General features: G+C 44.3%; 1 protein-coding gene across 1 annotated transcript in view; it reads left to right on the top strand.

The window, feature by feature from the left end:
- The window catches only part of SDR16C5 (short chain dehydrogenase/reductase family 16C member 5), a 67552-nt gene extending 46816 nt beyond the window's left edge, over positions 1-20736 (top strand). The window contains exons 4-7 of the mRNA XM_068237413.1: positions 4636-4735; positions 10736-10880; positions 14202-14327; positions 17747-20736. Of these exons, the coding sequence (XP_068093514.1) occupies positions 4636-4735; positions 10736-10880; positions 14202-14327; positions 17747-17840 (465 nt within the window). The 3' untranslated portion in view covers positions 17841-20736. The remainder of the gene's footprint in view (positions 1-4635; positions 4736-10735; positions 10881-14201; positions 14328-17746) is intronic.
- The last annotated feature ends 3078 nt before the right edge of the window (positions 20737-23814 follow it).

The raw sequence follows: 23814 nt of genomic DNA, 5'->3' as shown, positions 1-23814 counted from the left end.
AGGTATGTAAAAAATTTCTTATTTCCATTAATCTCAGGTGCACTTTAAAGAGACTGTAAAAAAAAAAAGTGCCCCTGGGAGGTACTTACCTCGGGAGTGGGAGCCTCTGGATCCTATCGAGGCTTTCCCGTCATCCTCCATCCCACGGTGGTCTCGCTCTGGCCTGTGGAATGCACAGCTGACAATTTGTCAGGCTGTGCAATATTTACCTTTCCCTGTTGTGGCTCTCTGCCTGGAAATTGGCGAATATTGCCAATCTCAGTCGGGTCCGCTGTACTGTGCAGACACAGGATACTTGCGCAGTAGAGCGGACCTGACTGGGATCGGCTATTTCCAAGCCGAGAGCCGCTGGAGACGGGAAGGTAAATATTTACATCCCTGCCGTTCAGGGAGCTCTAATGCTGCCTCTGTGGGATAGAGGTAGATGGGGGGAGCCTCAATAGGATCAAGAGGTTCCCCCCTCCGGAGGTGAGTACCTCCCAGGGGAATTTTTTTTATCAATACAGATCCTCTTGTGCAACAACATCTAAACCAATTCATAAAGCATGGGTGTCAAACAAAAGGTGCATGGGCCAAGTCTGGTCCCTCCTTGTCATTTTATGTTGCCCTCCAGAGCTTTGAATAGGCATTGTTGTTAGCAGTAAAAGAATGACAGCACACAGCCTTTCCATGCAGAGGAGCACACCGCTGACAGTGTTTGTGGTGGAAACATCGTCAAGTTTGAGCTAAGGTGCAGCGACAACCCACGGGACCCCTCAGCTAAGTGATCTTAGGGCCCCCACTGGGACCCAAACCCCCATGTGAGGCTGGTAACCCCCCCCCCCCCCCTGAACTTACCTTAAAGGACCACTATCGCTAAAAACTCTAACATTTAAAATACATGTAAACACATACAAATAAGAAGTATGTTTCTTCCAGAGTAAAATGAGCTATAAATTACTTTTCGTCTATGTTGCTGTCACTTACAGCAGGTAGTAGAAATCTGACAGAACCGACAGGTTTTGGTCTAGTCCATCTCTTCATAGAGGATCCTCAGCATGGCTTTTATTTTTTATAAAGACACCCCTTTAAAAGGGTTTATATAAAGATGCTGGCCAGCCTCCCTGCTCGCTGCACAATTTTTTAGCAGTTGGACGGATCAACTGCCACTCACCAAGTCTTTTTGAAAATAAAGAAAACCTTGAGAATCCCCCATGAGGAGATGGGCTAGCCCAAAACCTGTCGGTTCTGTCAGATTTTTACTACCTACTGAAAATGACAGCGAGATGGGAGAAAAGTAATTTATGGCTCATTTTACTCTGGAAGAAACGTAGTTCTTATTTGTGTGTGTGTTTACAGGCATTTTAAATTTTACATTGTGCGTAATAGTGGTCCTCTAAGTTGAGGGCTACATCTTGCCTTGGGCCACATGTCCTCTTAAAATGTTCCACTGCGCTACTCTGCAGAAGGGGGGGGGGGGGAGCTAGCCCTCCATCTTTGCTATAGTTCTGCCGGTAGTAAGTTTGAGACTGTTCAATGACTGTTAAATCTTAATAAACAATTTGGCCCACGACTTAGACAAGGTTTGAGATTTTGGCCCTTTGCGTGATTGAGTTTGACACCTCTGTCACAAAGGAAAGCTTTTGAAAAATTTCCATTTTCTGTTTGATTTAATCTGTGTGGCATTAAAACAGTTTTCATAAAGAAAGCATGTTTAAAAATAAAATGGAAAGTTACAAAATAAAATGATTACGTCTGTATGAGACTCCTGGCTTGCTTGCTGCCCTGGAGGACTGGAGTTGGACAGCCTGTGTAAGTCAGTCTCTAGTTTGCCTTTCTACAAATGCATCTTATTTTTTACTTCCTTCCAAATCTCGTCTGTGTTTTTAATTTATTTTTCGTTTTATAAAAAATTCGCTTAACAGGTTTTTCAAAATTACATTTCTTTTGTGCTCTGTTGATCTCCATGGAAACAGCTATTGGGAATGAGTAAACAAAATTTGAGTCAGATGTGCAAGAAGCGAATCTTTTTATTTTGAAGAAGTTCCGGTAATTTAATATTTTGTCTCCCGGCCCATAACATTCTTCCAAAGCTGCAGAGCTATCACATGAACCAAAAAAAATGTTTAAACTGTGGCTTCTAGGCTGCCTTGAGACCCCACAAGCTGATTTAAAGTATTAGTTTTTTTTCAATGTATTCTTCACATAAAAGGTTCCTATATATAAATTTGCCTTCTTAAAGCAAACCTGAAGCAAACAAAAAGTATAATATATAATGAATTGTGTGTGTAGTACGGATAATGAATAGAACATTTGTAGCAAAGCATAGTCTCACATTTTTATTTTCAATTATATAGCTTTTTCATTGCATCGTAATGTCACAGTTGCAATTTTAAAACCACAATCTGTATTTTAAGCTATACAACGAAGCCGAAATAATGACCCTTTCCTCCAGTAAAACCTTATCTCAAGCTGTCTCTCACAGTTTCTTGTCTAAGTGCTTCAGAAAACAGGACTGTATTTGACCCAGTGGGTCGAATAGCTCAAAAAAGCACTTTTGCATAGATAACTGAAGGTTTCGGTTTTTGGCGTTTAATACTCTTCCTGTACTGAAAAACAATATGCCACTCTTCTTTGCTGCTACTACAACCATACAACTCCATATCTCATAAGTTTTATTTTCAATTCAGGTTTGCTTTAAGGGACAACTAAAGTGAGAAGAATATGGAGACTGCAATATTCCCTTTTAAACAATACCAGTTGCCTGGCAGCCCTGTTAATCTATTTGTCTGCAGTAGTGTCTGAATAACACCAGAAACAAGCATGTAGCTAATCTTGTCAGATCTAAAAATGTCAGAAACCTCCGATCTGCTAAATGTTTGTTCATGGTCTATGGATAAAAGTATTGGAGGCAGAGGATCAGCAGGATAGCGAGGCAACTGGTATTGCTTAAAAGGAAATAAGTATGGCAGCCTCCATATCCCTCTCACCTCAGTTGTCCTTTAAACAAAAAGTATTTGCATTTATTCAGCTTGATGTGAGAAAGAAGGCTCTTCCATGGTGCATCACTGCTGAATATGCAAACCTTCTCTTTATCCTTGTGGTACTGGGACACTATGACAGGACCAATAATGCTGGGGATATTAGATGTGATTGATTGGTTTATGGTTCCTATCTCAATAAAGGAACCCTAAACATAGAGGAACATGGAGGCTGCCATATGCATTTCCTTTTAAACAATACCAATTGCCTGGTAGTCCTGCTGATCTCATTGGCTGCAGCAATGTCTGAAACACCCACTTGAAACAAGCATGCAGCTAATCTAGTCAGATTTGAGTCAGAAAAATTTGATCTGCATGCTTGTTCAGGGTCTATAGCTAAAAGTATTAAAGAAAATCTGTATTGTTAAAATCACACAAAAGTAAACATACCAGTGTGTTAGGGGACATCTCCTATTACCCTCTGTCACAATTTCGCCGCTCCTCGCCGCATTAAAATGGCCACCAAAACAGGAAGTAGGTTGATGTACAGCATGTCCACACATAGAAAATACATCCATACACAAGCAGGCTGTATACAGCCTTACTTTTGAATCTCAAGAGATCATTTGTGTGTTTCTTTCCCCCTGCAGCTCACTGAAGCTGATTGTTTGTTTACTCTTGCAGACAGCTCTGCCCAGTTGTCTGTAATTCTGCAGTATGTGACTCATCAGTATGTGAACAGAGGATTTATCCAGTTTGTAAAAGATAAGAGAGCAGAGAAAAGCTGGCTAATGTAAATAACACAAACACACACGGGAGTGTGCATAGAGGGGGCATGCATAGCAGATCACACTGAAGAGTTGGCAGCCTTCCAGACACAGGATGACAAGTCCGACAGGGGAAAGATAAGCTGATTTATTACAGAGATGGTGATAGTATAAAGTGCTGCAGTAAGCCAGAGCACATTATAATAGGTTTAGAAACTTGTAGGATGGTAGAAAACACAATGACATTTTTTGTTACAGAATCCCTTTAAGGTTTCCATAAATTTAGCAATGTATGGGCAGATCGAGCAAGAGACAGATCTCTCTTTGAATCTGATCATAGAGAGTTCTGTTGGCTGCCCATCCACCGCAGGCTGAATCCCCAAATTATTTCAGCACAAATTAACTACCCCCCCCAACTGCGATGACACTGGGCTTGTAAGCTATTTCACCAAGTGCCACGGTCTCACACACATGCCACCGTGTGGTGGTGCATATAGCCTGTGGCGCATATGTGACTTCACACACATGCGGCTGCCAGCACTCGGGAGTCAGTGGACGAGACCAGGAGTTACCACAGCTGGAGCAGGAGAGATATCCAGTGTATGGGTTTCGGGAGGGTACATTTACATTGGGGGGGCTGGGGGACAGCAGCAAGGGTCAGTCATGGTTTCTGGTTATTGCATTCCGTTACTGCGGCGCACCCGATCGACCATGTTGATTTTCCAGCACACTCACATGATACATTCGACTGATTTAACATTATCGAATTGGATGGTTGATTTGCAATATCGCTACATCTATTGCCACCTTAAGTGTATGGCCTCTTTTAGTGCATTTGGACTTCATCAGATAATTTCACTTCTGAGCGTTTGACTGTATAACAAGTGATTATTTTTGTTTTTATGTAGACCTACAAAGCTTTCCTGCCTGCTATGATGGCCTCCAATCATGGGCATGTGGTGAGCATTGCAAGTTCTGCTGGATTGATAGGGGTGAATGGGCTTGCAGGTGAGAACAATGGCATACATGTAAAGAATATAACAAATGTGGACGGTTTCACAGGGACAATTTTGCCTGAATTATCTTTTTTTTTCTTTAGAGCTTCAGTGGGTATTGTTATTGATTTATATAGTGCTATCACTGTGCCTTAAGTCAAATAATATTCAGCCTGAATACTGAATGCATATAACTAGGCCTGGATTTACATGACAGGAGCCTGTAGGCACCTACATTTTGGCACCCTAGACTTTGACCTCCATGAACCTACAATCCTCTACTGAACCGTACTGCAAGTGTAGCCTAGATGTGCCCCCAGTGTTAATTAGTCCGCTGACTATCCCTTCAGCTGCACATCCAGTGTCAAATCTATGGCTAAAGCCCGCCAACATGTACTGGCCTGTTACATGACAAACTACACTGTAGCCATGAAGATGGATTTCTGGACACACAGCTGAAGGGAGAGTTCGTCAGTGGAACGCAGAGAACTGGGTGAGTAACCTTTCAGTCAGGCTTAAGGCCCATACAGACGTCGAATTTTTCCGAACGACGGGTCGTTTGAACGTCCCGTCGTTCAGTCGTCCGCACGCCAAATCGGGCGTGTGTACAGACTGTCGTTCGCGTGATAAGACTGAGTTTGAGCGATCCGCCGGGCGGAGCATGTCTGTTTTTGGTCTCTGGATAAATGGAGTTCCCGGAGGCTGCTTGACACACTGTGGATAGTGGTTCTGGTCTTCTCCTTGACACACTGCGGCTTCCTTGTAGATCATTGAACAATATATGCTTCCAGCTTGTGTTTCATGTGATTCAGACTGCCAATATGCCATTTTCTCTTTTTAATAAGCCAAAAATGATTCACAGGGCTGGCTCAACTCCCGGCTATATAGGGATCGCTAGAACATGTCACTGTTTACAGTGACAACACCTGGGCCTGATCAAGCAAACAGATCTGGCTTTAGCACATGACCCTCTTCCAGAATTATGTAACTCCTATTTTTGTTTGCTCCCTTTAAGTTTTCATTAGTTATATGCTGTATATATGTTTAATATAGTTGTATGAAGGATGAAGCCTGCACCATCAGATTGTATTTATGACTCTTTTATTTAATTAAAGGCAGATTGTGATATCTGCAGCAATGTTTCGGACAAGTTGGAGCTGTGTCCTTTCTCAAGCTGAGCCAATCTGCCTCTGACATGATACAAACATATCACACAATTAATATATCTAAACCACCATGTAATAACCAGTCATGGATCGGCATTCCAAATTGACTGAACAAAACAGGTCCAGACAAGGCGGAGCTGATGGAAAATCATATTAAAATGTAGCTATGCAATGATAGAAGTTGTATTACAATCTATACTCTATACACTGACCATGGGATGTCACACAGCACCACTCATCAGACCTCCATGAACAGCCCCCTCAGCTCTCCCCTACAGGAGATAGCAGTGTGCGGACCCCTGTCACGTTATCACGTAAAGTTAAGCACCGATGCCCAGGTAGAGTAGTGGCTGCAGGGTAGAGTTGAGGGGGCTATTCGCAGAGGTGAGTGCCGCTGTGTGGTGTCATATGCTCAGAGTATAGATGGTAATACAGCTTCTATCATTGGATAGCAATATGCCTTTAACTACTTAAAGACCGCCCCACGCCAATGGGCGTGGACGCGACGGCAGCCCCAGGACTGCCTAACGCCAATTGGCGTCAGGTCCTGGAGCCGGCTACTGAAGGAGATCGCGCGCAGGCTGCGCGCGCATCTCCTTCTCGGGGGCGGAGCTCCGCCCCCTCTTCAGTCTCCGAGCTACGGGCTTAATCACCGTCTATTTACATGTACAGCGCTGCGATCAGCAGCAGCGCTGTACTGGGGACAGCCATGTGACACGGCTGTCCCCTCCATAGGCTTGGCAGTGATCGGCTGGGGGAGGGAGGGAGCAGGGGAAATAAAAAAGGCAGTTTTTATTCAAAAACAAATGAAATAAATATTTATATTAAAAAAATAAACAACTTTGGAGCAATCAGACCCCACCAACAGAGAGCTGTTGGTGGGGGGAAAAGGGGGGGGGATCACTGGTGTGCTGTGTTGTGCAGCCCTGCAGCTTGGCCTTAATGGCCCATACTCACGAGGGACTTTTGTCGCCTCAACACACGGCGCGCGTGTTGCGGCGACAGGTCGCTCGTGAGTATGGGCCGCCGCACGCGCGCGCACCCCGAACTGTCGCCCGCCGCTCACGTCGCCATGCGATTGAAACTTTCAATCGCATGGCGACAGTCGCCGCCGCACCTCCCCCGCAACTGTCGCTAGTCCGCGTGAGTACGCGGACTAGCGACAGCAACCTCCATTGTATCATATGGAGCTTCCGGCGGGGGGAGGAGGAACGTCGGCGACAGCTTCCGCCTCGCCGCTGGTCCCTCTTCCGCGTGTGTACGCGGAGGGACCTGGAGAGAAGCTGTCGCCGGCCTGTCGCCCACACGCTCACGTGTGCTGGCGACAGGCAACTTCTGCAGCCCGTAAGTACGGGCCATTAAGCTGCAGTAGCCAATTAGGGAAAACACAGGCTGATCTTCAGGGGGATTTAACACTTCTGTCCTCAAGTGGTTAATTTAAATAAGAGTCATGAATACAATCTGATGGTGCTGGCTTCATCATTCTTTCAAGTTATTATCCACAGTGCTGCGTGGACATAGCCTGGCACATCTCTGCCTTCAACGCTACTGCTGTTAAACGTCTTCCCATCTTCTAATTTTTTTATATAATATAATAATATGTCCTAATGATATTCAGTAATATGTCTTTCTGACTGGCCTCCTTTGTTCACTGCTGCAAGTTGATGCAATTGATGCCATTATCACAGTTTTAGAGGGTGCAGACTAAATGCTGGATCATTTATATTACACTTTGATTTGGATGAAAATGAACCACAAAATCAGCACCAGACTGTCCTTGGGTACTTTATCACCTTGTTTTATCATTCAGACAGTGAAAATGTGCCCTTTGGTCTGTTAATATCTTATCCTGTGAGGTCACTGCTAAAGTACACAAGCCACAAAACCAGCACAAAGGTTTTACTTTACCCTTTCCTCCAAAGACCGGTCAAATGTATACCTCACTCCATACTGCATACAGGAGTTGGTCTATGTACGGCACTCATTCACTATGCTAGTTGTTCACACTTTGTGGCATCTGTCTGTAAACTACACAGTCAATTTGTTTAACTCATGAGTAAATCAATGAGTTGCAGATTTTACCAGCTTGATGAGTTTTTTTGTTTTTAGTATTTTTAAATTAGAGATGCCCACCTCCCATCCTATAAAGCATGTCATGAGTCTTCTTCCCATACACTGGCAGACTTCTTCCCAATGTGGCCAAAAGATATAGCCCTCTCTGACCCACATATGATCAAAGGGGATCTATCATCGCCACAAACTGCACAGCAATTTTTTTTAAAGTGCACCCAAATTAAAAATACAAGATTTCAGAAATAAAATCGATTTCCTAACTTATAATAATAAATAGCAGCCTTTTTTTCAGCTGCATGATGACAAATATAAAACATTTAACATTTATTGGAGGAACCCCTCCCTTCCTTTCATATTGCCTGGACAGAATCCGGCAGACTGGTGGAGGAGATAAAAACAAACAAAGCACAGGCTGCTACTGATGATGTCACAGGGAAGGTGATCTCAGCTTGTGTGAGATTTCACATAGACGACGCCCCTGTGAGGGAGGGTAGCTGATGACAAACACACCCATGATCTAAAACCTCCTACTAAGCCCAGAAGTAATGGCTGCCACCATTATAACCCTAGTTATTAAAGTAGAAGGGTGAAAAGCATGCACTGAAATGCTCATAGGCTTGGAGTGTTTGTTTATCTTTGTATGTGTCAGAGTGGTGCAAATAAATATTTAAATATTAAAAAAAAAATTAAAAAAATAGTTTGGTTTGAGTCTGTTTTAAATAGATTTCAGTATGAAAACTGCCATTGTGTAACTGCCTTCCAGGTGTGTCCCCTACCAATGCTACTCTCTAGGGCTCCATGCAGAGTATTCGCGCAATAAGATCTCTCTCACTAACCTCTCCAGCTGGCGCGCTCCTTCCTCTGTGATGCTGTCATCTTCAGGTGCCCATAACCAGTACATGCAGCCAGGTCACTGCAGCATCAGAGGATGACAGAAGCCCAAAGGAAGGAGCGTGCTGACTGGAGAGGTGTGTGTGAGAGTGCTTCGCTATGCTAATACTCTGCATGTGGCCCTGAGGAGCAGCATTAGCAGGGGCGCCATGTCACAGGCTTGTCCTGTCCTATCGATTGGGGCAACAGTGTTAGAATCTGCTAGGGAATGTCTCACAGCGTATAGGCAACTTAAAGCGTCGCTCAAAGCTGTCTTTACAGATGGTTCCAGGCAGCATTTTTGGGACAGTAGCAAATGTTATTCCCCTGAGGCTTCTTCCAGACCCTTGAAGTATATCACGTCCCACATTCTCCTCCAATCCTCCCCCAAGCTGCTTTAAGTTTCAGAAGCTCCCTGGGCTGTCGGCTTCTGCGCATGGACGCACCCTTCACGATTCCGCTCCTGTTGTCGGTAGTGTTCTGCGCATGGACGCACCCTCCATGATCCCGCTCCTGTTGTCAATAGTGTTCTGCGCATGGACGCACCCTCCATGATCCCACTCCTGTTGTCAGTAGTGTTCTGCGCATGGATGCACCCTCCCTCGACGCACCCTCCACGATCCTGCTCCTGTTGTCAGTAGTGTTCTGCGCATGGATGCACCCTCCCTCGACGCACCCTCCACGATCCCGCGCCTGTTGTCAGTAGTGTTCTGCGCATGGACGCACCCTCCATGATTCCGCTTCTGTTGTCAATAGTGTTCTGCGCATGGACGCACCCTCCACGATCCCGCTCCTGTTGTCAGTTGTGTTCTGCGCATGGACGCACCCTCCATGATCCCGCTCCTGTTGTCAGTAGTGTTCTGCGCATGGACGCACCCTCCATGATCCCGTTCCTGTTGTCAGCAGTGTTCTGCGCATGGACGCACCCTCCATGGACACACCCTCCATGATCCCGCTCCTGTTGTCAGTAGTGTTCTGCGCATGGACGCATCCTCCATGGACACACCCTCCACGATCCCGCTCCTGTTGTCAGTAGTGTTCTGCCCATGGACGCACCGTCCATGATCCCGTTCCTGTTGGTGGTAGTGTTCTGCGCATGCGCAGTATTACTGCACAAGCGCAGAATGCTCCCCGGAGATAGGAGTGCAAGCATGGTAGGTGTGCATATGCACAGAAGCCAATGACCCGGCCTGAGTTGGCGAGCTTCCAAAACTGAAAGCGACACCCTGTAAGAGAATGCAGCTTCAGTGTGGGACCTGTTAGACTTCAAGGGGCTGGGAGAAGCCCCAGGTGAGTAAAGAACATCCCCTGTTTTCCTTATTTCATAGGGAGGAGGTGTGGCCAGGTTTGAGATCCCAACTCTGGTAGTAGGAAATAACAGACTGTAGAGCTATTAAGGCCTGGGGCCCACTAGCAGTGCTTTAAAGAGCTTAGTACAGTGATTCGTGGAGCAATCACGATTTGGCCCTGCATCCCTCGAATGCAATCGCTCCAAAAATGTTGCAGGCAACACTTTTGCCATGGCAATGCTGCAGTGGAACCACCCCCAAATTGCTGGCTATCAGCATGCACTGCAGGAAGCCCCAGGCTTCAGTATATATAGGGTAGGGAAGTGCACAGGTAAACGTTTGGGTTTATTTTGGGTGGAGTGAGGCTCACTAAACCTTTGTTTTTTTAGTTCACTTCTAAAGCCAAGTTGTATTGTTTTATTTCTAGGCCTTGAAATGCTTCAAGATGTTTCAGAACACAGTCTTTTTATGCTTGTATAATTAGCCCTTACTCTGCCAAGTTTCTTAACTGTGCCTATAACTGATGTTGAAGTAAACAAGCCCTGTACCTGAGCACCTATTCCTTAGCCTCTGTTTGTGAACTCCTCTAATGCGCTGAATATCTTTATTTTACAGATTATTGCGCTAGTAAGTTTGCAGCTATAGGATTTGCAGAATCCGTTGGTCTTGAGTTGTTGGCTCTGGGGAAAACCGGTGTAAAGACTACAATTGTGTGTCCATATTTTATTAACACTGGAATGTTTGATGGATGCTATACCAAGTAAGTGAGAAAGGCATGGCAAATTTCTAAGTTGGCATAGACTTGCCAGTCTGCAGGCAGGCGGTGTGAATAGCTGAGGAATGGGATTTCAAGCACCAGTAGATACATTATATGTTCTCCTGTGAATTATGGCTTGCTGCATACCTGTATAGTGTCTCTGTAAAGCCCCATTCCTCAGATTTTCTCACTTCCTGTATGTAGACTGGCACAACTTACTCCTCAAACACACAATTCTACTAATCTGTGAATCATATTTACCTCTCTAGCCTGAAAACCGTACAGTTTGCTAAATCCAGTGCACCTTATGCCCTGTGCTCCCCACATAATAGAATTATCAGGTGCTTAACAGCATATGCTATGTTCTGAGGTTTGGGGACATTGCTGAGTTGGATGTCATAGCCAGAAATTCATCTGGACTAGAACTTTGTTTTGAATGAGGTCGAAATCTGATACAGATATATAGGCTCATCTCTCTCATAAGCCCATATGCAATTAACTTTTTTTCTCCGAAGTCCTGGCGGAAATGTTTGAGGGCTCATTTCCACTATCGCGAATTCGCATGCGTTTTTCGCATGCAAATTCGCATAGCAATACAAGTGAATGGGACTGTTTCCACTTGTCAGGATTCCTTTGCGTTTTTCTGTGCAGAAAAAATTTGCATGGCAGAGCCATCAGAATTCGCATACCGCATACCGCTATGCGAATCCCATACAATGTATTTAATAGGAAATTCGCATGAGGTTTAGGTATGCGAATTTTCATGCGAATTTTCGTGCGAATTCGCATAGAAACAATGGAAAAGCACACCAGCACTGCCATGGTTAAATTCGCATGCATCGTCATCCATGCGAATTCGCGTGCGTTCCTATTAAATAAAATTTCGCATGGACCCGCATGCGAATTTCGCATCCGCATGCAAATTTTTACCGCGGCGATTCGCACCGCACAAGTGGAAATGCAGCCTGAACCTTGTCAATAAAATGCCTTTTAAACCACCCGCAAGCATAAAAATACTTTGAATAGTACTTTTCCCCCATTTTTGGTACTTTTTCAATTGCAAAGTGATGAAAAGTTATATTAGGGCCTGTTTCCATAGTTACATAGTTATTTTGGTTGAAAAAAGACATACGTCCATCGAGTTCAACCAATATAAAGTACAACACCAGCCTGCTCCCTCACATATCCCTGTTGATCCAGAGGAAGGCGAAAAAAACCCTTACAAGGCATGGTCCAATTAGCCCCTAAAGAGAAAAATTCCTTCCCGACTCCAGATGGCAATCAGATAAAATCCCTGGATCAACATCGTTAGGCATTACCTAGTAATTGTAGCCATGGATGTCTTTCAACGCAAGGAAAGCATCTAAGCCTCCTTTAAATGCAGGTATAGAGTTTGCCATAACGACTTCCTGTGGCAATGCATTCCACATCTTAATCACTCTTACTGTAAAGAACCCTTTCCTAAATAAATGGCTAAAACATTATTCCTCCGTGCGCAGATCATGTCCTCTAGTCCTTAGAGAAGGCCTAGGGACAAAAAGCTCATCCGCCAAGCTATTATATTGCCCTCTGATGTATTTATACATGTTAATTAGATCCCCTCTAAGGCGTCTTTTCTCTAGACTAAATAAACCCAGTTTATCTAACCTTTCTTGATAAGTGAGACCTTCCATCCCACGTATCAATTTTGTTGCTCGTCTCTGCACCTGCTCTAAAACTGCAATATCTTTCCTGTAATGTGGTGCCCAGAACTGAATTCCATATTCCAGATGTGGCCTTACTAGAGAGTTAAACAGGGGCAATATTATGCTAGCATCTCGAGTTTTTATTTCCCTTTTAATGCATCCCAAAATTTTGTTAGCTTTAGCTGCAGCTGCTTGACATTGAGTACGATTATTTAACTTGTTGTCAATGAGTACTCCTAAGTCCTTCTCCAAGTTTGATGTCCCCAACTGTATCCCATTTATTTTTCTGTATTTTCTGCACAGGAAAACTACAATTAATGTTAATTAATAGGCTGGTTCACACTTGAATGTGTTTTTTACATGCAGAAAAACCATTGACAGCAATACAAAACTGTCAGACATCTCATGAAGAAAAACTGACGCACAGAAAAACTGCAGGGTGGAGACAGGCCCTTAAAGCAAACCTGAACTGAAAATCAAGTCAAAACTAACCTGCACACATCATACTTGCCTCCCGTGTAGTCGACTCATCAATCTCTTTCTCCTGTCCTGCGTTCTGTGTGTCCACGGTGATCAATGGAATTTTACGTCCTCCATTTTTAAAATGGCCTTTACCCCATAACAGCATCCGAGTCAACCCACTGTTAAACTGTAATATCACCCATGTGAGCCATAGGGAAACCTGTACATTGCCTTGCTCCTCAGTTGTCCTTTCAGTTATAACCGAGAGCAACTGATATATAACTAACAGCAACTACTATATTTCACTTCTGACAAAATCTTGTCAGAACTGAGGAAACAATGTAAGATAAAAATGGTGATCTTCTGAGAGAAACTGACGGCAAGGTAAGTGTGTAATATTAATTTGCAGCTACATCCGGTTTTGTTATAAATAATTTTACTCTGTTCAGGTTCACTTTAAAGAGATTATGAAAAATTTACTCCTAGGAAAAAAAGTTAATTGCATATGGGCCATAGTGGCATTAAATATATCAAATAGGGAAGATGCTCAATGGGGGACATGGCTACATTCCATGCCGCCCAAATTATTTACCAGCAGCATATTCATGACTTGCCCAGCAGTGGAATCCAGAGATAACCAGAAGCAAAGCTGCTGTGCAGTTCCAACCATGTTTTGTCAGCCCTGTGCTTCTTTATAATGGGTGTACTATATTGTCCTGACTGATATTAGAATTTGCCTTGTTTTAATGAAAGGTCTAGTTGGACTTTAAGGGAAATATGATGGAAGACATCACTGACCCCGTTTTTACCTGTGACAAGCTTACTATAAACCAAATAAGGATCGTTTCCGCGCTTGATTTCTCATAGCGGTGAATGGAAAAAGATAAGAAAAACGAATGAAGATAAGAGAATCGAGCGCAGAATAGAGTGCGGAATCATGCGGAAAAAACGATCGGGTCTCAAAATCGCACAGAAAATCTTACCGTGTGCACCCAGCATAATACCTGCATATGGGATTCCAGAAGCTGGTAAAGGGAGGGTTGGGTGGACTGAGAACAAGTTGTTTCACTTTTTCTTTATTCACAGTTTAAAAATAAATTTAGAAAACGATGTTCAATCCGTATTTTTAAATGTGATAAATACTTGCTAATAACCTGTATTGTATTATTCCATCCAGATGGCCCCGAGTCATGCCAATTTTAGAGGCTGATTATGCAAGTAAGAAGATTGTGGATGCCATCCTAAAGGAACAAATATATCTAGTTATGCCTCGCAGTCTGTACATCATGTTTGGCTTGAAAAAGTGAGTGCGGAGTTCTCTGTGTGTCATCTTAAATTTACATCTTTACCTTCTTCTGCTAGAAGAACGGAGATTGCCTAAACTGGCTGTAATTAGAGTTCCGGTACTTGGATTTGGGTTTGGTCTTGGTATTGGGCATTGGCTGTCAAGACAGGTAAGAATTTGTTAGGATTGGCTGTTAAAGGGAACCTGAGATGAAGGGGAGTAAAAGTTTTATACATACCTGGTGCTTCCTCCAGCCTCTTCCGCACAGATCGCTCCCACGCCGACTTCTAAATCCTCCTAGATGCTCCGGTAGCAGCCCTGTTTTCCACGGCCAGTTGAGGTCACTCGGCGCAGGCACAGTGCAGCCAAGCGCACTCCCTTGTCTTGCTCCCACGATGGAATTGTTCTGCGCAGTAGTAGTGTGCAGGCGCAGAACGCTCCCGGTGGGGGGCATGAGCAGTACACCCAACTGGCCGCAGAGAACTGAGGGCTGCTACCGGAACATCCAGGAGGTTTTAGACGCCGGCGTGGGAGCAATCTTTGTGGAGGGGGCTGGAGGAAGCCTTAGGTATATATAAAACTTTTAGTCCTCCTCGTCTCAGGTTCCCTTTAACCTCCCTAGCGTTCTGGACGAGACGCCGGAGGTCACCGATCAGGCTCCGCTGGGCCGATTTGAATAATTTTTTTTTTTAAAACACGCATCAAGCACTTTGCTTGCTGCGTGTCCTACCGATCGGGTAGGACACGCACGAAGCAAAGTGCTACCCGCCGCGATACAGGCCCCCCCCCCCCCCAAGACCCGGTGTGCTACCTGGCCAATCAGTGCCAGGCAGCGCTGAGGGGTGGATCAGGACTCCAAATGACGTCGGTGGGAGGGGGGAATCATGTAGCTAGCGCTAGGCTAGCTACATGATAAGAAAAAAAAATATGCACAAAAAACGTTCTCGCGGCCGCAGGGCCGTGGGAATCAGAACGCCAGGCAGGTTAAGTGTGGATAAGGATAGAGGGATCAAAAAAAGGCAGGTTAGTGTTATCGGCCAGGGTAATAGGCTAGAGTTGAGTGTCAAGAAAGGTTAGGCAATGCGGCAGGTTAGTATTGTCAGCTAAGCTTAGGTGTCATAAGGCAGTGTTCTCCAACTCTGTCCTCAAGGCCCACCAACCGTACATGTTTTGTGAAAATCCACACAGGTGGTTTATCGACTCTGGTGAGACACTTATTACCCCACCTGTGAATGTTCGTGGTTTCCTGCAAAACATGCACTGTTGGGCCTTGAGGACAGGGTTGGGGAACTCTGTAAAAGGACTAACATTAATATAGAAAGGTTAAGGCTAGATATTAGAGAAATGGCTTTCTTTAGGGGGATTTGTTATCCAAAAGACTGGAGACCACCAACAACTTTGCAAAACAAGATAACTGTATAGCTAAGCCTAGCACTTCACATTGCGGTGTGAAATCTGAACAGGTGTAAGATTTTCTTAGCTGGATCCTTGCAGATCTGGACTTTGCTTGCTCTGCATATGGCCTTGTTGCATTGCTGCATATTCTACCATCCAAACATGTTCTTTGGAACTCAGTATAATAGTGCAAGGCGATCACAAAGAGAAGAACCTGACTAACCTGTCTCAGTGTTTTGCTGTGTTAGTGGATCAAAGATCAGTCAATAGGTTAAAGTTAGAGTTATTTTAAAAGGACTGATAAATGGGAAGGCTTGACCCTGCAAAACATACTTATCTACCTGTAGGTGTAGTAAATAAACAGAGAGAAAGTTCAACAGGAAAGATCGTCTTAGAAAAAAAAAAAACTGATCGTTAAAAAAAACATTAATACTCACCAGCAATTGTGTGGTGTTTTCTTTTTGCCACTCTCCTGTATAACAATACTGAATCTGGCCCTGCATACCATATGTGATGCACCCTGTCCAGTCATTTGCTACCATTTCCAGCAAAAGCAGGCAGCCATACATAGCACAGTAGTCTAAATGACAGAGATCTAAAATGTGCGTGTCCCTGTGTGCAGGAATGTCCCCAGCTACTTGCGCAAGATAGCGTGGAAACGTGACTTCAGCGCCAGGGTTCCGTCATCGGCCTGTGTGACGTTCTCGCTGTGTCTCAAGACGTCACTACTGGACTCTCCGATCCTGCACAAGCAGCTGGGGAAATCCTGCAGACACAGACACGCCAGGGGAGAGACTGACACCCTTATGCAGGCAGCAGTGGTTAATATCCAAGGCACATCTCCCAGGTCTGCCTGCTTGCAATGACGAACAAGCGCAGAGCCATGCCATGCGATTCAATGGACGGGGAGAGCGGCTCCAGCTTGTCATTGCACAGCAGTGCCTGCGCTGAAAGCTGTCTTCCCAAATGCCTGCAGGGCACAGGGAGAGTACGGAGACCTTCCTCTACTATCGGCACCAGAGGAATAGCGGTTAGGTGTCTGAGCTTTCACGGGATATGGCAGTTGGGGACAAGGTAAAAAAGGCTATACCATTGTTATTTACAACACCTGACAAGACTACCCCTAGTAAGGGATTTTAGTTACAGATGTCAGTCAGTGCAAGTGCTGGCACTGACTTATATAGAAAACAGTGACATGTTAATGTTTAAAGCACTATACTAGAAAATGAATGACACGGGATCATCTGTATGCTTGGTGTAACTACTGTGGGGGTGTTAAAAATGAAATGTTTCACAATAGCGGTCCTTTAAGTTGTGTTCAACTTTGAAGGACATTTAACTTTTGGTGAGGAAATCTATCATGTCAACAATTGTCGGTTTATTTTAGCTTTCTTTGTTTTTATTTAACTGCAACGTTTCCAACATGCTCACATGGGATTTATATTTTGGAATTCTATGAGATGAAAATCTAAATTTTAATTCTTGATTAAAACTTGAGCCAGCAAAGACTTGTACAGCTCTCATCTAGGTTTAGAGAAGTTTTTTAATTATGAATGTGGAAATTCCATTAAAGTGTACCTGAGAGCTGAGACTCCAAGAAAGAAAGATTTGATGCTTACTCTGGGCCTCCTCCGGCCCCATAAGCACGGCTGAGTCCATAAGCATACGCAGAAGACCCTGACTGACGCAACTGAGCCAGTTACCAGGACTGATTGCGGCTGAACGGAGGAGCGAGGGACTCAGCGGTGCTTATGGGGCTGGAGGAAGCCCCAGGTAAGTATCAAATCTTTCTTTCTTGGCGTCTCGGGTTTCCTTTAGGAACGTAAACATTTGCAGTCATTCCTATGTGAATAGGAACCTAATTACCACATATGTGAGAAAGCGAATACTCTAGTACATAAAGCTGCCAGACCTGCAGAGCTTGAATACTTGCATTCAGTTTTGTAATCTTCTAGAAGTTCCATCTTGATTTTCCCTCCCCCCTATTAGTGCTTTACTGAAGATTACGTGCTACTTTTCTTTTTTCCTCTGTTTTTCTACAGCATTTTGCCATCAAAGCTCGGTGTGGTGCTTGGTGACTACTTTGGCGCATTTCATTTCATGGATCATTTCAAAGGACGTGTGAAGAAGGATTAATATCACCAAGTTTCCAGCCTTAACACAACCCAGTGTGGTTATAGAACGAATGACCAAATTAACTATGTGTATATATATAAATGCCTATATCAGGGACCTCATATTTTTCAAATGGACACATGGAATGCTAACAGTTCATGACCTTTCGTAATATTCTTGGCCAGTTTTGGAGTCAGTTCACACTACCGAACTTAAAGGGAACCTGAGGTGAGAGTGATCCGGAGGCTGCCACAATTGTTTCCTATTAGACAATGCACATTGCCTGGCTGTCCTGCTGATCCATGGTTTTTGATACTTTTATCCATAGACCCTGAACAAGCATGCAGATCAGATCTATATCACAAGATGGCTGCATGCTTGTTTCAGGTGTGTGATCTAGACACTGACCAGAGAGATCAGCAGGATGCCAGGCAACGGGTATTGTTAAAAATAAATAAATGTCAACCTCCATATGTCTCTCACCTCGGGTTCCTTTTAATGTAACACTGTAGCGAGGGGGATATGGTGAAAGCTTTTTCTATTTCTTACCATTTCCAGTTATGCCAGTTGCCTGACTGTATTGTTTCTTGGACCTTGAAAACTCAAAGCCACAATACCAGAATGCATTTGCCAATAGTAGTATGCCTTTGGGGGCTGTGACCACAGTCAGACCACACTGGCTGTATGCTTGCTTTAAGTGTGTAAATGGGCACTGCTGAAGACTGGAAAACTCGGAAATAAATATGGCAGCCTGCATATCCCTCTCACTATGCAGCCACATTGAATCGGTGCAGTTTGCAGAAGCACTGAAGTGCAGAGAAGCACAGACAGCTTCTAACTGTATACAATATCTCCAAGACCTTCTGTATGTCACCATACTGTGAATATCCTACATGGACACCATTGGATGTGTAGGATCAATCATTAAAGTGGATCCGAGATGAACTTTTACTCATTGCATAATTGTGTTCCTTTCCTATTGTTTATAGGGCATTCCTCAAGCCAACTACTTTTTTGTTTTAATGCTCTAATTCCCTATAAACTAAATAAACCACTCCCACAGGTTTTCAGAGAGCCAAGGCACTTTCAGACAGTAGCAAGGGCCCATGGGAGCTCAGTTTGGGCAGGAGGAGGGGGAGGTATTACTAGCCAGAGATTTCAGAGGCAGAGGGGAGGAGGAGGGGGGATTAGTTTTCTTTGCTCAAGATACAGATAAGCCTGCCTCTGTGTAATGTTTACAAACATGTCTGCTGTCATTGTATCACAGGAAGAAATATTCTTATTCTATTAAAGCTGTTTGCAGCTAGATTTGCTGTGTAAACTATCTAAACTTTAACTAAGATATATAGACAAGTTACTTGTTATAGTTAGTTTTTCATCTCGGGTCCGCTTTAAGCCTTCCGAGCACTGCAGTTGGCCAGGGAGTAAGATTATGCAATAACAGACATGCTGGGTGGGTAGGTATAAGTGTGGATGGACTGTAGTCCCCTCTAAGGCTGGTTTACACTGAATGCGCTGCATAAACATCTCAGTTGCGGTCCTCCTGATCAGATGGTGCCAATCAGAGCAGCAACTCTGCTTGCATCTCCGTGCACAACATATGCATTGCCATTCCATTCATAAGCTGAATCTGTGCAGCACTGGAGACACTGATGCAGCAGATTTTGGTGTAACCCTTAGCCGATACTAGGCCACAATTTAACGTTCCTGACTTGTAAATTGATGGACACTATGTTTTTTTACTTGGTACTCTTTTATTACAAATTAAGTTATGGGAACAATCCAGTAAGGTATAAAAGGATCAAAATTTGTATGTTTATCATACTTTATGTGCCCCCTTCCTTCAGTCTCCAGTCCATTGCCACATCTACATATACAACAGCCTATGCATTACAGTCTCCTCTGCGCTATACAGCTTCCACATGTCTGGTGTTCTGTATATCTGCCTGCCATGAATCCTGGCTCATGCTGCTACATTTCAACTCGTGAAGGAAACCGCTATGGCATTAGGTCTGTGACTTACTATGACAATTAAATTCCCTTTTCCTATATGTTCTAGAGCAGAGGTGTCAAACGCAACCACGTCAAGGGTCAAAATATAAAACACAGTCTGGGCCAAATTGTCTTAAATAAAGTGGCGCAACTATGGTGACAGGGAAGGGACCACTTCAGAACGGGTAAATTGAGCACCGAATTTGATAGCCGGGTAATGGCCTGCAATGTTAAATTGCGTTTACATGGTGGTGAGTAGGCTGCCCAATACTAGCCGAACGTTATGGCACGGCTAGAGGGATTCGGATGCATACTCTCATCAGAATAAGTGTCAGCATGTGTCTTGGAGATGCACTGCGGCACAAATGGGGAAAGGGGCATTAGGAGGGAGTGTTAGTGTGATTAACTACACCCACTTCAATAGGTGGTGCATTTACATTTATTCTCAAATTTCTACACCAGGCTTTACTCTATTTTTACAAGTGCACTTTATTCAGATATTTGATAGTCCTGCTTTTATATTACAGGTTGCACCGGGTACACTAGTGAGATTCTTATTCACAGCACAGCCAGAAAATGACCACCTATGGAAAAGAATGTTGAAAACTGCTGAAAAGCACACATAATGGTGTTGCCGGTGGTAGTCCCTTCCCAACTGCCATGTCCTTATCTATCTTCGCTATTGGCAAAATACTTTATTTCTACAGACTGTAATTTAGGACAGTAAATAGCTTTGCCTTTGGGGAATAGTAAGTGGCTAGTGATGTGGAGTTTTTAATCTTTCTGTTGTACCTTGTAAAAAGAATGGTTTATCAATCAAATAAATAGTTAATTATTGCATTGTAATGCACTTTGTATAAAATGTATTTGAGATGGATTGTAACTTTATAAGCAAATGTTTGTAATAAACTTGGGTAGTAATTTCCTTTCTGATCTGGTGTTTGCTTAAGGTCCGTACACATGCCGGACTGGAGGCAACGACGGGTCCGTCGTCACCTCCCGCTGGGTGGGCGTTCCAGTGACAGTCTGGCGTGTGTACAGTCTGTCTGCAGACTGATACGGCTGTTTTTGAGCGATCCGCCCGGCGGATCGCTCAGAAACAGCCGTATCAGTCCACCGACAGACTGTACACACGCCGGACTGTCGCTGGAACGCCCACCCAGCGGGAGGTGACGACGGACCCGTCGTTGCCTCCAGTCCGGCGTGTGTACGGACCTTTAGACTCCACTCATAGCAAAAAGAATAAGCTGCACAGCTTGGTAATGTTTTATAGCCTTCCAGGGGAGGAGGTGTATTGGCAGAGTGGTTTGGGCATTGTAGCTCAGCATCACCAGTTACCTGCAGTGAATTAAATGCCTCCAGAAACACTAAGAAAAGAAAAGGCTTGCTCGGCACAGAGCCAGTGGGGTAAGGTTACAGACCAAGTTTGCTAAACAGCAATATGTGAAACCATCTCTAAATGCACATAAAGGGCTGTTGGAAATAGTGGAGAGACGTGCAGCCGGTGCTGGGGGGAAAAAAACACTCTGTAACACCACAAGACGAAGGAAGAGCTCCCCAGGACAAGCATGTGAGCAAGCGCCACTAGCGCGAAACGTCTGTTGTGCTGTCCAACTTACCCCCTGGTCACCCGACCCTTCCCATCTCTGCACATACAAGCGACACCAGGTTTGAAATTATTTTTTCCTTTCATGTCTCTCTGGAAATGTCTGCAACTTCATGATGGCAACTTTTTGGAATAATAAAAGGTAAACCGAGAGACCGTGCCCGGATCTTTTTCTTCGTCTTGTAGTGAATAAAATGCCAAGAAAGTTTATCAGGAGAGGGGCAACGGATTGTGCACTGAAGCAGGAAGGTAAGTTTTGTTTAATAGTAGGTGTTGTTAATGAGGAGGGCGAGAGTTAGAGAGGTTAGTTTTATTGTCAAAGTTGACCAGTTAGGGTATCACTTTAGGAGATATACATTTAAAAGTGCTGCTTGGTGAATTGGGCAAAAGATATTGGCGATAGTAGTGTCAGTAATATTACTGATATTCTATTACCACCCTGTCTAATTCTATCCTCACACTAACCTTCCCTGCATCTATGCTTAACACAACATAAGCCCTACTTTCCACAGTAGCCACATGGATTTTGGCTATCGCTGCAGTCACAGCCACTACCTGCTACCATTACAGTCACAGCTGTTACCTAGAGATCAACTACACAGTAGTCCTTCTGCACAATCAGTGCCACTTTCCAGAATTTGGATAAACAGTAGTCCGTCTCCGGGCCTTCACCACTGCCCAAATTACCACATGTAACCGCTAATTAAAAAGTTTACATTGCTGCCAATGGGGGCTGCAAGAATTCTTGGCTGCGGATCGTGCCCAAATTTTTTTTTTTTCTTAGGAGTGACGCTATGCTTGAGTGTTGAGAAGGAGGCTTTTGTAAAAGCCTTTTGCACTTAATCAGTTGCTCTGTTATAACTGAAAGAAAACTTATTTTCAAAGTGATGTCCATGTTTTCCTATGGCACAATTCCCACTATACGCATTTTTACTGAAAGCTTTTTCACAATGCACTGCTATGGAAAAAATGCGTACTAACGCATACCAACGCATTAAGTGTAAAAGGACCCTAAGGAGTGAGGATAGTGTTCATTGTCCCAGTGATTAGGAAAATGACAAGGGAACAAATGTCTATACAGACTGTCACAGAGCTAAAGGTGGCCATACACTGGTCGATTTGCCATCAGAATCGACAAACAGATAGATCCCTCTCTGATCAGAGAGGAATCGTATGGCCACCTTTACTGCAAACAGATTGTGAATCGATTTCAGCCTGAAACCGATCACAATCTGTGGGGAGCTGCCGCCCCTCCCCCGTCCCGCCTACATTACCAGCTGCCGGCGCGAGTCCCCGCTGTCTACTTCTTCTCCGCGTCTTCTCCGCTTTTTCTCCGCTCCGGCTACTGAACTTCCTGTCCAGGGAAAGTTTAAACAGTAGAGGGCGCTCTACTGTTTTAACTTCCTGCCGGGACAGGAAGTTCTGTGTAGCTCTGGAGCCCGAATCGGAGAAGAAGGCCAGGGGACTTGCGCCGGCCGGAGCAGGTTATGTATACCCGCTGTATTGTGTCGGGCATTCGAATGCCACTAACGACTCACTCCCGACCTGCCGGCGACCGAGAAAAATCTTCCGCACGGATGGGGCGACGGGAATAGGCGGGAACGATTGATCTTAGACGGAAATCGATCGTTCTGTCAGCGGTATGCCCGGCGATTTCACAGCCGTTTCGATCACTTTAATGGAAACGGCTGTATATCGGCGGGAAAATCGTTAGGTGTATGGGCTCCTTAAGAAGTTAAACTAAACCTGTCATGTGACTAAACCACATGCTTCTCCGGGAGTTCTAAGAATTGCCATTCCTACTGCCCATACACCGCAAAAATCTATCAGAAATCGGCCTAGCTCTGACGCCTGCCTTGCTGCCCCAAGTATAAAAATGTCCCTCTTGTGCCGAAATCAATTAAAGCAATGGGGAAGATGTTACGGCACCGATTATCCTACAATTCTATAAAATTCCTGAATCGGAAGGTTAACTGGACTGCAAAACCGATTGATGTATGGCCACCTTAAGGGCTCAGACACACTATAAGCTCTTTTCTGAGCATTTTATGGCCATCAAAACTTTTTGAGAGCTTTTTTAAAAAAATGCTCCCATTGACTTACATTAAAATCACTATAAAATCGCACAATCTTTTGTTAAACTGCAGGCAGAGAGATGCTGTTATGGACTATCTGCATGGAGTTTATATGTTCTCCCCGTGCCTGCGTGGGTTTCCTCCCACATCCCAAAAACCATAGAGATAAGCTAATTACCGTATTTTTCGGAATATAAGACGCACCTAGAAAAAAAAACCTAGGTGCGTCTCAGATGCAGGGGTGTCTTATGGACCGTTAAACCCCCCAAAACTGTCTCTATCTAAGCTACACTGCCCATCTACACTATATCCTGCTACACTA

This window comes from Hyperolius riggenbachi, chromosome 5 (assembly GCF_040937935.1).
Source record: "Hyperolius riggenbachi isolate aHypRig1 chromosome 5, aHypRig1.pri, whole genome shotgun sequence".
NCBI lineage: Eukaryota > Metazoa > Chordata > Amphibia > Anura > Hyperoliidae > Hyperolius > Hyperolius riggenbachi.
Note: the sequence above shows the minus strand (reverse complement) of the source record. Positions and strands in the feature narration are given on the sequence as shown.